This window comes from Nothoprocta perdicaria, unplaced genomic scaffold, assembly GCF_003342845.1.
Source record: "Nothoprocta perdicaria isolate Ctin4 unplaced genomic scaffold, notPer1 scaffold_258, whole genome shotgun sequence".
Lineage (NCBI taxonomy): Eukaryota > Metazoa > Chordata > Aves > Tinamiformes > Tinamidae > Nothoprocta > Nothoprocta perdicaria.
In genome coordinates, this window is record NW_020455486.1 from 135,965 (window position 1) to 150,188 (window position 14,224).

The 14,224-nt window shown below is 38.7% G+C and overlaps 1 protein-coding gene across 2 annotated transcripts; it reads right to left on the reverse strand.

Moving 5' to 3' along the window:
• Positions 1-1,924: 1,924 nt before the first annotated feature.
• CEP76 (centrosomal protein 76) lies at positions 1,925-14,073 on the reverse strand. Of its 2 annotated transcripts, none has more exons than XM_026040463.1 (12): positions 14,011-14,073; positions 13,075-13,230; positions 12,656-12,740; positions 12,070-12,294; positions 10,773-10,958; positions 10,169-10,266; positions 9,443-9,553; positions 7,107-7,298; positions 4,807-4,973; positions 3,337-3,670; positions 2,710-2,927; positions 1,925-2,200 (listed from the first exon to the last, which is right to left on the reverse strand). In XM_026040463.1, exons 1-12 carry the CDS (start codon positions 14,071-14,073, stop codon positions 2,062-2,064), a joined length of 1,974 nt encoding a protein of 657 aa, XP_025896248.1. In that variant the 3' UTR covers positions 1,925-2,061. The 2 variants fall into 2 exon arrangements, with proteins under 2 accessions (XP_025896248.1, XP_025896247.1); XM_026040462.1 differs by having other exon boundaries at positions 9,443-9,571.
• Between the last annotated feature and the right edge of the window lie 151 nt (positions 14,074-14,224).

A 14,224-nucleotide genomic window follows, 5' to 3' on the forward strand; every position in this document is an offset into this window, starting at 1 on the left:
GTTTGAGCAATTGCACCAAGCCTCATCTCCGTCACGGATACTGCAGCTGTTGAGAAATACTGGCAAGCCCCTCTGGGGAGGCGCAGGGCTGCTCTGAAAGGCCGAAAGCTGCCACAGGGGACGAGCTGAAGCACCATGGCCCCACAGGGCTGGAAACAGGAGCGTTCCAAGGATTGGGAGCACCGAGTTTCCCGTTCTCGAGCAGGGCCTGACCCCATTGCACCGGCTTCTCCCACAGCCACTACTGAAATCTCACATCTAAAATTCACAGTGCACGTACTCTTAGTTGTCTTTTACTTACTGAAAAGCCACAGAAGAACATAGTCCAGTGTGTCCTTTCTGAGCTAGGAAGTCCAGASGGGACCAATTATTTGGCGTATCTCAAAGGCAGAAGACACTCTAAAAAATCAGCATCTGCACRTTTAACAAAATTGCAGATGAATAATTAGGATCTGATTATGTCAGAGGGATGAAGGTCAGAAGTATAAATTGGTTTAAGAAGGAACTGGGCAAAAAGTTGAAAGGCTGTTAGGCAGCAGTTATTTTGCTTATAACTGCTTTAAAAAATTCCAAACTCTAGTGCCAGAAGCTGGGCAGGTAACATGGARAGAGAAGCCTCTACACAAATTGATTTTTTCTCTCTGTTTTGTCATCTSTTACATGCTTCTGGTGGAGAAAAGTATCGTTAGGTTGGACAGATTTTGCCTGCCACACTAGATATTCTCATGCTAAGGCCCACAGGCATCCATCAGTTGTTCAACCCATAGATTAGGGTTCAGGATTACTCAGACCTTGCTGAAGTGCTCCAAGAAGCTGATGGTGGAAGCTATCGTCCACTCAGAGAGGCAGAAACAATTTTTCTTGTGGTGAGAACACAAACTTCTAACTTCACTATTTTTGGATTTCAGTCCACAGCATATTAAGTAATTTTAACCTCTTTGTTAAGTTTTGAGACACTTTCACAAGATATAGAAGAACACACCGCTGCTTAGTCTTTTACCACTTAATCCCCAAAAGTTTTAAGTGCCTCTCCACGTTATCAGGAAAGTGCATGTAGCCTAAGCTTTATAATACCTTTCCCATATAGCAAGGCCATGTGCATAAACACAGTTTCATCCATTTAACTTCATTGTCTTCTAGGAAAGAAGCTTATAACATGTACTCTAGCTGGAGCTTTCTGCCCTGATAACAGCTGGGAAAGGAAACAAGATAAAATCCTTGATCAAATCTCTACAGAATATTTGCCATCTTTACCATAAATATCAGCGAGACCAGGAACACGCAATAATAAAGTCTGAATAATAAAATCTGAATGCACAAGGGAGAACTAACAAATTCAGCTAAAAAGAGAGTAGCAAGCGTCGCTATAAAAAAAGATGCAAAGTAAAAGACAGGCTCATCTGTCCCTGAAGGCATCTTTCCTAGGATCCCATCTCAAATCTAGGAGGGCAAGGGAGAAGGGAATTGCCTACCTATTTGTTCTGCCCTGCTGTCTCCAAATACAGCTTCAGAGCCATATTTGGTACTTGTGAAAGGGTTGCCTTGCCAATTTCTACCTTGGACAGCAATTTAGAAAGGAGCACTAGGGTGTGYGTGCATATAAAACAAATGGAGCATTTTTGCTATTTTGCCCGTTTGGTTTTTTTTTTGTTTGTTTGTTTCTAAAGCAGCATAAGTAAAGACTGCAGTATACCTTTATCAGCATACCTCAACAYAAACTGAAAGGAACAGTAACAAAAAAAGTATTATTAACAGTGTGATGATTTTCTTTGTTTCACTCAGGACAACACAAAACTTTTTCTGAAGTTCTCAATTTGTATYAGTATTATAAAATGCATTTTAATGACTAGACCTGTACTCATGCAGATATTAAAGTAGCTTTTATTAAAATAAATTCTCTTTATAAATACAATCATTACTGTGTCCACATAATTCTCAAAGCCCACACTTCAATATTCAAAGTAAGTAGCATTTATATGAAATACATTAGTCTTTCATTCCATCATTTATACACACATCCATAATTCTGTAAATCTAAAAAGGGAGGAATGACTCTGTTTTTCAGAGTACAGAGCGGTATTTACAAGCAAACATGATCCAAACAGCACATGCAGATTCAGGGTAAGTAAACACTCGTACACGAACTGCAAGTCGTACTTGGTCTCCCCTACAGCAGATTATTTCTTCACAAAAAGGAGACCTATTTACAAAAAGAAAAACAAGAATAATAGATAAAATGCTAAGTTATCCTTAAAATTTTCAGGTACAGATGTACGCTTATTTTAAGCGCAACTAACCAACACTTCAATAATAATGTATGTAATACATTAGAGTCTAAGTCTGTAGATATAAATAGCAATACTACTTTTTTAGTGTCAGATATTGTGCCCTGAAGGAACCACTAACCATTTTTAAGAGTTCAGAGAAATGCAATAAACCATAGTTTAGAGGAAGCAAACAACACACTGTTCAGTCTGTTTAATCTAAAAGAAGCCTATCATTAATGAACTCACAAATGCAACATAAAAGCTCTGTACCCCACGACCTACTGCATGTGCAACAACTCCTCAACTCTCCTTCCAGTTCTGATATAAGGAAATTGACTTTCCATTATCAAGGASGGAGTTGCAGCCCATAACTGCAAGTATTACTACTGAGTTTCATTCATATGTACGTAATATCCAATATTTACATTAGATTTAACCTTACCGAAGGCACGTGGCAAATGCTCTCCTGGCATTTCTGTATACAAAATGGATAGGGAACCCTTTAAATGTGTGACCGTCAGGTACTGCTCTTCTTATAGCATCCTGAAACTCTTCGTTTCCTGCAGAAATGCTTGTTGCACGCTCCAGCTCGTAGGCTGCTAATGCTGGGGACAGCAGATAGGATAGCTGGTCGTCCCAAATAGTCGAAAGGTTAAGATCCTGGGAGGCAAGTCATAGAATAATAATTGTAGTGCAGAATGAACATTAAGATATTACAAGTTTTGAATATGGTGTAGATCAATATAAAAATAAAACATTTGTGATGAACACTAGCCTACTGAGAAGCAGATTTGATCTTTTTAGCTCTTTCACAGACCACTCATAGGCATTCTACAGATGCCAGTAAGCTGAAATCACAGACATGCAGAGAGGGAAAACTGGAGGGGAAAGGAGTCTTTCCAAATATTTTTCCTCAGTTATTTGAATTTTATACACAGTATTTTTAAAAATCTGATGGAAACCACATTGTAAGGTCATATTAAAACCAACATACAGCTATCCAAAACAAGTGCACAGTAAAAACACAAAGCCTACTACCAGAGAAGATCTAAATCCTTAAACACGTTACCTTTCTGTGTTCAGAGACTAGTATTCTCAGCTGCAATTCTATCTCRTTGCTTGTTATTGCAGCATCTATTGAGGAAGCACAGAGAGGAGGAAAAGGGGGAACTGAAGATACTGTTCCAGGGGAACACACAGATTTTATGGCTTCTCCACTCATGGGTTTCCATTTAGATTCATCCTGCAGGTCAAACACACAGAGCTCCACAGCGTCAGAGGGCTGGCAGTTTGCAAAGAACTTGTGGTGGTTGAAGACACATCCGATGGTGCGATAAGGATGCAGAGGCTTGGGTTGTGGAGCTACAGGAGGGTCATCGGGGTTGATGGGACGGTGGATGTACCTGAACAAAACACACGCAGTTTCTGACCAATACACATTATTTCAAGGCAAAATAAAAATATTTGTATAGRGAAGAAATAAGAAATTTCTCCTTTTAAAAATTAAACAACACTTGTTACAAGTTTTTCCCCAAATTGCATTTGTTTCCAAAAGTTAATTTTATAGTGTACAATAAAATGCACCTTTTCTTTAAATCTAGAAAATTAATCTGCTCCACCAAGCAGATGCTCAATAGCACTTAAATTTTGCAATTATAACATGCCCATACAGTTTCCCCATTCYTCATATTTTGAGAAACAATTTCTAAATGCTCATCACAGTGGGAAAACAATCACATTTTATTTTCAACACTGTACAGGAATCAAGTCTTTTCACAAATAATACAACACAGAAGTATTCTATTCAAACAGACATCCCCAGTGCAATTTTACCAATGCAAGAACACCACTACCTGAGGCCATACAGYAATTAAAAAAAATTCTAAATGTTAATGCTTTAGAGAGCACCACAAAGTACAATACGATGGATCACAGTGCTGAACAGCATCAATAAACTGGAAGTTTTTTTACATGAGCAATTTTCCTTCTGACACATAAACTGCAGTTGAGTACTATCCTATGCACRGGGGCAATGTGAAATACAAAATAAAAAAATAGGGAAGATTTTTAAAATAATGAGTTCCACAAGTTCAAGATTACAGAACACGTGCCCTTCTAAAATGACTAAAGTGAGAGAGGGGCTCTTGGAGAACTTCAAAGATTTCTTCAGGTGAAAGAGCAACATAACACTGACTTCACAGATGAAATTAGGAGAAAAACACAAGTTCTCAGACAATCGTGTCTGACTTCATCTCCAACAACACAAARGACAGCAGTGACAGCATCACTGAGCAGTTAGCTGCCATAAGGAGGCAGCACCAACAGTTACCYGTATTAGAGCCTTAAGATATATTGCATTTCCTCTCGTGCTGAMCCAGCTATTGTCCAGACAACAGCAGTCAGGACAAAGACTCAGAGAGAGAGGGGCACCTAGACACTTAGTAACGCTAGCGTGTGTGTAAAACAAAACACACATCCCCAACTCTCCCTCCTCAACCTCAACGTTTATTATCAGTTGTCTTACATTCCATTCACTCACCTATGTCCTGTTAAGCTCTCCCAAAAAGTGATGGTTCCATCAGTCCCACAAGTCACGACCCAAGTGTGAGGAACTCCTTTTGCCTTTGTTCCTACACACACAAAGGCTTCCAAGCCATATCCAAGGAGAAGGCTGCACAGCAGATTGGCATGATCTTCACAGTCACCCTGGACAGCAAATATTAATAAACAGGTTTCAAAAATCAGACATGGATTTAAAAAAAAAAAGGGTACAAAGCACAGCATTTTTCAAGTAACTTTTTAAAAAGTTATGTTTCCCTCTTGTTCACTTAGAATTCAAGCAAAAGCCAAGATTAAGGCTTAAAAAAGACAACTATCCTGATTCTAGACATACATATTTTCACTATGTCGGAATATATCGGCCTTCTACAATTTCCAAGACTGCTAGAGAGSTCCAGCAGAAACAAAGGAACTTTTTATACTCTACAAGAAAGGCAAGTCTAGKCACTAGCTCAACCAGTAGGTTTTATAGATCCAATGCAGAATCACTATTTACTACGGCATGAAGATAGCAATACTTCTCTTTACATTTCTATACTTTAATGTTCTTTATTCTTTCAGCCAAGGGAAAAAAAAGATAGTCAAAATCAGTCAAAATAGTTAAAATACTATAACAATACTTTCAGGCAAACCAAAACCATAGCTACAGGGCTATCAAGACAAAAATATTCTAATTACAAGTCAAAACGCAAATAAGGGAAGCATCTGAGGAAATAACAGAAATTATGCAATAGTCTCATACAGCTACGAAATGTACATCTATTTGTCACTTAAAATCTAATCTTCATTTTACTGCCTTCAATGTGTTGTCAAAGCTCAAAACTAAGCAAAACCAAAAGAGAACTTCCAACAGACATAATAGAAAACAAAAAAAAGATAGATCCTGTCTATCTTTTCCCTTCAACCAACAAAAAGGTTTTCCMTTCAACCAACAAAAAGGTTTTCCTAATAAATTTATTGCTACCACGGATAATTCACAGAAATAATGAATCTGAATGGGGTGTCTTGAGGTTCTTATTCTTTTAATGAATAAAGAACTCATTCTTAAAAACAAACTGATATAAAGAAACCCCAAAACCTCATATCCTCATGCAGTGAAAGCTCTTTTAACCAACTACTATTCAGAATATTGGAAACACGAAAGACAATGACGTTAGGTGGAATTATTAATTGCAGAGAGAACTGTTTTCCTCCACCATAGAACACAAGATATGGTCTTACAAATATCTCTAGATATACATAAAATATATATGTATATATATATATATATATGAATTATTAATTGCAGAGAGAACTGTTTTCCTCCACCATAGAACACAAGATATGGTCTTACAAATATCTCTAGATATACATAAAATATATATGTATATATATATATATACATATATTTTATAGAGGAGTAGACTAAAATAAGGTTTCTGGTAACCTGTGTTGATTTAATAATGCCATACCACTTTTCACAAGAGAAATCACAAACACTGATAGGAGTCTCATGGGCTGAACTCAGCTCTTTGCTGTACTACTGTCSTCTCCTGCCTTGGAGTAAACTCTTCCTACGTACCTCCAATGAGCAGCTGTCAGCTCCCAAGTCACTGTCATCACTTTGAGGTGGAAGCTAGTTGGTAGCTGAGCAAGTGCACTTAYATGGTACCTATGTATGATGCAGTACTTGGAGAAAAAGGCTAGTGCTCAGTCTGGTCTTTGAAAAGGTCTAAAAAATGGTATAAAGCTTCTGCTCCTCAAAAATCACAGATCTTTCTAAGATATACACGTCAGAGAGACTGTTCTTGAAAGCATGAACAACTATGCTGAATTTCAATGGAAATTCATATATTGAAAACAGGTTAKGTATCAAGGTTTACTGATTGTGTATTTTAGCATATACACAAAATTACTATTTTTTTTAAGAGAGACTTTTCCAAGTCTTCCTAAATTACTCCAGAATTTGAAGTTGGTGCCTGCATGCAAGCAGGGAACAGTTGTACAGGATCTTAGAAAAACAAATGAAGTAAAAAAAAAAAAAAAAAAAAAAGCTTATTGTCAGAGACAGATTGAAAGAAACAGATATCAACAATAGCAGTAAAACAAAAGTTCACTCCAAATCCTTCTTGCCTACTACAGTTTTCTTTAAAATAAAATAAAATCCTTAGACTACTAATTATTTGTGACCGATAGCAATCTGACATGGATTTAACCCGTGTATTTTCAGTCTGCAACGTGTAACTAATTCCAAAGACAATATCCAAGCCAGCTGTGCCTTATAAAGACCCCTTGGGGTACCTTGCTTCTGCACAGGAAAGCAAGAAGGGTGCACCACTGCTCCTGCTTGCCGCCGCCTCCTCCGATGACGGGCGCTCTTTCATAGCCCAGCACGCTGACAAAGCGCGCCGCCTGCCTGGGGGTGTCCAGCAGCCGGCCTGCTCGCAGCGGTCGCACGTACGAACACACCGGGCGGTTTATCCCATTTTCATCCTGAACGAGACAGCTGGTTACTTGCCGGCCACACAACACCACTAAAGAGTCATCCTAATTCAGACTGTCTTTCTTGAAGTGAGATTTACTATCTCCCAAATAGATATCATTCAAGATTATTAATATCAAAAATGCTCCCAGAATTAAGGCCGAATTAAGAATTAATTCTTAGGAAAGAATTAAAGAAAGAATTCTTAAGAAAGATTTTTCCCCCCGCCCAAGTCTGTCACTATTAAGTGTTCCAGATGCAGAGTTCAAACATCTGGAGCAATACAAGCTGAACATATTTCCTTAATTGAAAGAAACTGTTCATGCTTTTCCCACTATCGATTTACACATATCAACACTTAAACAAAAACAGAGCTTAAAAGGTAGTTACGCACTGCTCAATTTGACCACTATCTCTCCTATAATAGCAAAAAGTAGTGATTTCATTGTGAACAAATGTCACTAGATTTAGAGAGACAAATAATATTTTTGATTTATTCGGGAAAAACAAGTGAGAAATAAGATCAAAAATCAATCAGTTCTATTTTGTGTTGCAAGAAAATACATGATAATCAACCATGATAATCAACTAGTAAAACTATTTCGGGCAGTATCTTTTTTCTCTGTGCCAATACTTTTATATTTGTGCATTTTAAAAAGACATCAAAGGTATTTGTAGCTCTACAGCTTTAGGAAACAACTTTCTAATTTTAAAAAGACAGACTATTATCAGCTACTGTGGTCACATAGTGCCCACGTTAAGGTTTTGTCATGTTTTCCCTGCATGTCGGTGTAAGAAAAGTGGCTGTTACTGGAAGCTGACTGAAATCCTGTAGGAAATTAACTCACAGGCAGAAAGCAGGGAGAGATTGCAGTGAGAACTCCACATTTATCTAATAGAGCCTCATATATGTAACACATGCTCCTGCATTATGCAGACAAAAGCGGATAATGATGTGATAATTGAATTTCTCATACAATTCTGATAATCTAATTTCTCCATTTCCACTGGCTTTTCATCTACCATTTTATAGCTCTACAGAAATTAAGACTGTAGTCAAGCAATTTTTAACTCCTGGGAGTACATAACTGAAACGAACAGAAAGGCACTTAAAGGCAGTTTTACTAACATTGGCCACGACCAGTGGGAAACTTGAGACTGCTCTGTCTAGGTATTGGGCTAGCAAGGGGCCCAATTCCTACAGTGTTCTGAGGCTGCCAGTTTCTAAATCATTCTGTAATAAAAAATTTAGTCCTCTAATCTAACCCTCTAAGCGTCTCCTCAACCCTAGTCTAGCTCTGATGGTACAGAAAGTGTAATACTGTTAATTCTTACATTGCTTTTCCAACCAAATTCCCAGTTCAACAATTCCCAATCTAGTTACAGGTTTTGCTTCCCTGAATTTCTTGTCTTGAAAACCCCAATTTGGAAGTTCTCATCACTGCTGAACACTCTCTGCACAGCCAGAACTGCAGTTACTTCACTGCAGGGAAACACGAGGTACAAGATTGCTCCAGCAAGATACTTTGAGGTATTGAGCTACTGCTCCTCAGGTGCTGTAGGAAAACTCCTCCCGTGCATGCTAAATTTATAGCACAGTAAATGCAAAGTATTTTACCACTCCTTTTACTGAGGGACAGTTGTCAAGGAGCAATTGACACATAGTAATTTACTGCCCTAACAAAATTTGTTCATATGTCTGTTGTTAGCCTGCAATTCTAAGCAGCCAAATTACTTTACAAAGAGCTCCAGTATGGCACGGATTAGTATATCCGCTTCTTGAGTTGTTTCAGCTGATATAAAACTTGGTTTAAAGAGTTTGCATAAACCGCTAGAGTCTTGTCCATTTGTGAGTACTCAAGAGAATGAGTAAACTAACTTTAACTCTTACGGTCAGGRGTTGTAATGTAGTCTTATTTCTGCATCATTAAATGATATTAAATGCACAATAAAAGTTCAACCTTTACAAATTTCATTTTCTACATGCTATACCAGATATAGCCCTGACCTAACTGTAATGCTATAAATCTATATTCTMTATATATGGACACAAGTCTGCATTCTATACACATACACACACAGAAAGATCAAATAGATATACAAAATAATTAGATACCTCAAAGAACAGAGTACTCTATTAGTAGAATTTACAAACCTGTGCAAAAATCTTTACTAGCCTCACGTTGTGYGTAGGCCTAATCTGCAGGTATTCTCTCCACCACTGTTTAGCATATACAAGAAATAATCGTTCTTTTTCTGCTGTTTTCTGTCGTTCCAAAGAAAACTACAGGTAAGAAAACAGAACAGCCTCACATATATTAACTCCCAGAGAGAGACTGAGTGCAAATTAAGAAATATATTAACATCAAATGCTGGTATGTTTAAAAATAAAGCTTAATATTTAAAACACACTAAAGAAATTTAAAATTTATCTTCAAACTAAAATCCAATGACTGAAAACCTCAAACTGAAGGCTCATGTAGGCTCATCTATGAGCCCAACTGAAATGGTGTTCACACCTTCAGTGATGCAGTTCTATAGAGAAGGACTGCTTGGCTTGTGAAATGTGGAAGAAAATCATCCACACTTTGTGAAGGCACACACTTTCAGGCCAACATCTACTGGCTTTGCAAGCAGGGTAACTGGTGCTTGAAATGATTTTTCAAAATGGACAGAAAACAAGGAAACACATTTGCACGTTTGCAGAAAGTTAACTGTATTGCATCTACATTATTCTGTCCCTAAGCTTTGATACAAGTAACCTGCAAAACTGCTACAGTAATAACAATACATATAAAAGAACAGTTTAAGAAAAGATAATTTTATTTAAATGCAATGAAAAATTCACACTAGACATTCAAAAATCCCACAGTTTACTTACTTGAGTACTAGTGATTTCTGGAGACAGCACCTTGTTTAGTTGTGGATATATCTCGAGTCTGATGTTTAAAACACCGACAGAGACCTTTGATTCTGTACCTTTGAATCAAAATACATATTGATCAATCTTCTCAAGTTCATTTCATTTAGGACATTCCAGTCAGACAAGAACCACAAGTGCAAAAAAATAACAAAGTGTCTTTACACATATGCAAAATAAAAACCTTTATTTAAGTTTCAAACCAGAATGAGCCAAACTAGAATGAGACTGAAAGGGTAATCAGATGAGAAAGGCATTTATCTACTTCTTAGATAATTACTCAACCCTCCCTTTACAGCCAACACTAGAATATATCATAAGTAGTATTCCAGGTGTGCCTAGAGTAGGTATCTAAAATATATTTGAAAAATCACACTGAAATGACTATGTTTACTGACCAGACAAAGCAGTCAAAACTGAATGTTTATCTTCCCTAAAATGTATTTATTATGGAGGACCCACCATGCTATGATAGTATGACACAAACTATGACATAAATACTGCTTTCAGTGCATAAGTAAACCATTTAAAGTGTTTTCATCATATCCTTATTACATATTCTTACCTACACCAAGGAGCTCAACAGCAACGTTTGTTACMCCGTTCTCTGCAGCCAAGACAGATCGCCACTCCAAGAAATAGGACGCTACTAGCGTGGTCTCGCCAAAGGTGTCTGTTTTGATCAGAACCATATGCACTGGATCTGATATCGATAACATCGCTGTTGCATCCACCATTTTACTTCCATCACCTGCCATTAACAAACCAAGATAGCCAAAGCAGTATATACTTCATTAAAATAAGATGAAGATATACTTCATTAAAATAAGAGGATAGTCATTTACATTTATTGCACACATTACTTTTTAAGGAACTATTTTGTCAAAGAGTGTAAGCAACATCAATTCCACCTTAAATCAAAGTAAGATCAGGACAGTTCCAGGAAGACTGGCATCCATTCATTTATAGGGGGAGGAGGGGAAACCTGTATTTGCCTACTCCAGTGTAATTCTTAATTGTACAAAAATCAAAACAGAAATATTACTAAAGAAAATACTGTACTAATAAGTAAAGGAAATTGCAGATACTTGTATATTGCCTTACTCTTTTAATAAGTGGTAATGCTTCAGGTCAGCTCACGATACATCTACATTTAGGAAACAGMTTTCTCTGTAGCTAAACTCTACAATAGATCTGTAGTTAAGACTCTACAATACCACCTATTATACGATTAGCAGAATTATCAAAAGTTGGTTTTCTCTGAATTTGCAGTATATTCACTCTCTCTCATGAGTGCCTGTAATAACTCTAGTTTTGCTTTCTGACWCACCATAACCTATCCTAGATTTCTACAGGATTCAGGTACTGCCAATCTCCTCTTCCTTTATCCCACCACCTTAAGTTTTCCCTATTTACTCCAGAAACCTTTCTGTAACATACCTAACTTCCTACCCTGTGCCCTACCTAATAAGGGAACAAAGATGACAGAGATTGTGGATGATGAACTATTCTGCAGGTATTTGCAAACCAGCAAGCAAACRAAATTCACACTGAAGCTTTTCCCTCCACATGATGAAGAATTTAGGTCTTTCTTCACTTGTCAGCACAAGGTTCAGAAAAATATAAACTTCTTAACTCTGAGACTACAATGGCGTTATTAGATCTGAATGAAGTTGGTCAAATTCAGAAGTTACTTTGGAGTGGAAAGGAGGAAGAAGAATAGGTAAGAACTGACAAAGATCTACGGGGGTCATGAAACCCGATATCACCATTTATTTCCTCGAGAAAAAAAAAAGTTCATTTTAGAATAACTGTGATGTTGGGGAAAAGAACATCAACTTCAAACTCACAATCCTCCTTACCTAGGCTGTCCTTGTGTACTTCAAGTAAAAAACCATCATGAAAATCCGGCTCACAGGCGCACGGGACAGGTTTCGATCTGAAGCGCTGATTCCGAAAATGTAAACACAGAGTGAAGGTAGAACAGACTTGCCCAGGCAATGGCTCTGGCTCCTGAAGATGTTCCAGGAAAGCTTTTCCACCCAAAACCTGAAGGTAAAGATACCTCCGTGTTGGGTCAACATTAGCTGTAAAGCGCAGCAATAAATATGAACAGACTACAAACAGATCTTAAGTATGTCTACATTATCTGTTAGCTAAATAAATAAACAAAAAACTGTTTCAAAACAAGTCCCTAAGAAAAAGTAATTTAAAAATATATAGAAGATAATATACAATACATGACATTTTATGGGGAACTAATTTCTGCTCTTTGCATGAATTTACTTTCRTTGAGATTATCAAGAAAAATATCTATTTATCTACAATATGCAAACCTCAAATGAATTTAATTCACATGGAAATACTAATTCAAGGAGTTTGATAAACATATACTTAAAACTTATCTTAAAACTATGCTCCAAGCATTAAAGTAAACAAGCAACAGACCTTTTTTCAGAACTGGTGGTTCTCTGTCAACAAAACGTGTAGAAGGCTTTGGTGGAACTGAAGTCCTCTCCTTCTCGTTCACATCCTGTAATTATAATTAGACTTCTTAAGGAGTTAAGTGAGGCAACTGTACACTTCCTGCTATCTCCTAAGAATTAAATAATCTTCTGCTATTATATACCAGGAGCAACTKAATGTTGTTTCTCAAACTTCTTACCTTTCAGGATTTAAGATGTAAGGGCACAGAACAATTACTTTCAATGCAACATTATCGCTAAAACAACTCAGTGCGCAGAACTCAGCAAAGCTAACACAAACAAAATTTTCACTTAAATTAATAAAATGCTAAAAGAGCTGGCATAACATCACGCCCATAATAGAAATAACCAAATTATGTTCACACTCCAAAAGCTACTTACAGTTACAAACTTAAKTTCTTTCACGACTTCATCGATGATTCCTCGCTGTCTTAAGGCTTTCATCAGGTCTTCTGTGGATAACTGCTGGTGCTCAGGCGCTAACTCGTCACGAATAGTCTCAGCAAGAACTTCTCTGATCCTGCCATGAACGTCCATCTGAACAGAAAATTCATCATATGCTCTAAACACGTGTTTAAAGTCTCACAAGCTTTAAAATCTATACTTCCTAATATCCTCCCACAATATTTTAATTCACACCGGGGTGTATTAAAACTGAGTATAAGACTGGCCTTCTCCAATACGTTTTCATTTTCTTCCTTCATTGGAGTTTTAGTATGCCAGTGAGAAGAAATTACACTTTTCACATGGTCAGTTATCACTAAAAAGTTATACTGTTAAGTAACTAGTACTCTCCCAGGAAAACAGAGGTAGTGCACCAAAAGAATATCCCTTCCTGTACATGTTGCCCAGACAACTTGTAACATCTTTAATTCTTCCTTTTCCTCCTCTGTTTTTTAAGAAAACCAAAACCAAACACCTTTACATAGTTGCAGGCAAGGCATCCAAGCAAGGAAGCGGCGCCGCCCGTTTCTCCACGATCAGTGCCGGGACAGAGCGCTACTTTCTGCCCTGGGCCGGCTCCGCTGTGAAGCTGCGGGCGTTTTTGAAGCGGCTTCTCGCAGCGCAGCGACCGGCTAAGGCCGTAACCACCGAAACGCCGCGAGGCGCCGGCAACGCGGGAGCGAAAGCGCCAACGCTTCTTTCCCTACTCTTTCCAAGCCCCAGCCGCCGCTTGCGACTGCGAAAGCAGCGCGCAGAGGCGCAGCCCCGCCGCTCCCCTCGGAGGCGGGGAGGGGTGAAATGGCGGCTGCCCCGCCGGCGCCCCCCCCGGGAAGGGGGCGCTACGCGAAGCCGGGACCCCAGCACCGCTCCCACCTTCAGCAGCTGCTGCTGGATGAGCTGCTTCAGCTCCAGCGCCTTCTSCGGCGGCAGCGCCATGGAGCCGGCGGCCTCGGCACGGGACCGGCACGGGACCGGCACGGCACAGCGGCAGCCCGCGCTCCGCCGCCGCCGCCGGGGCCGAGCCCCGCCCACAGCCGCCCTCCCAACCGCCGCGCCGCGCCGGGGCGGGGCCTCCACGAGGGCGGCC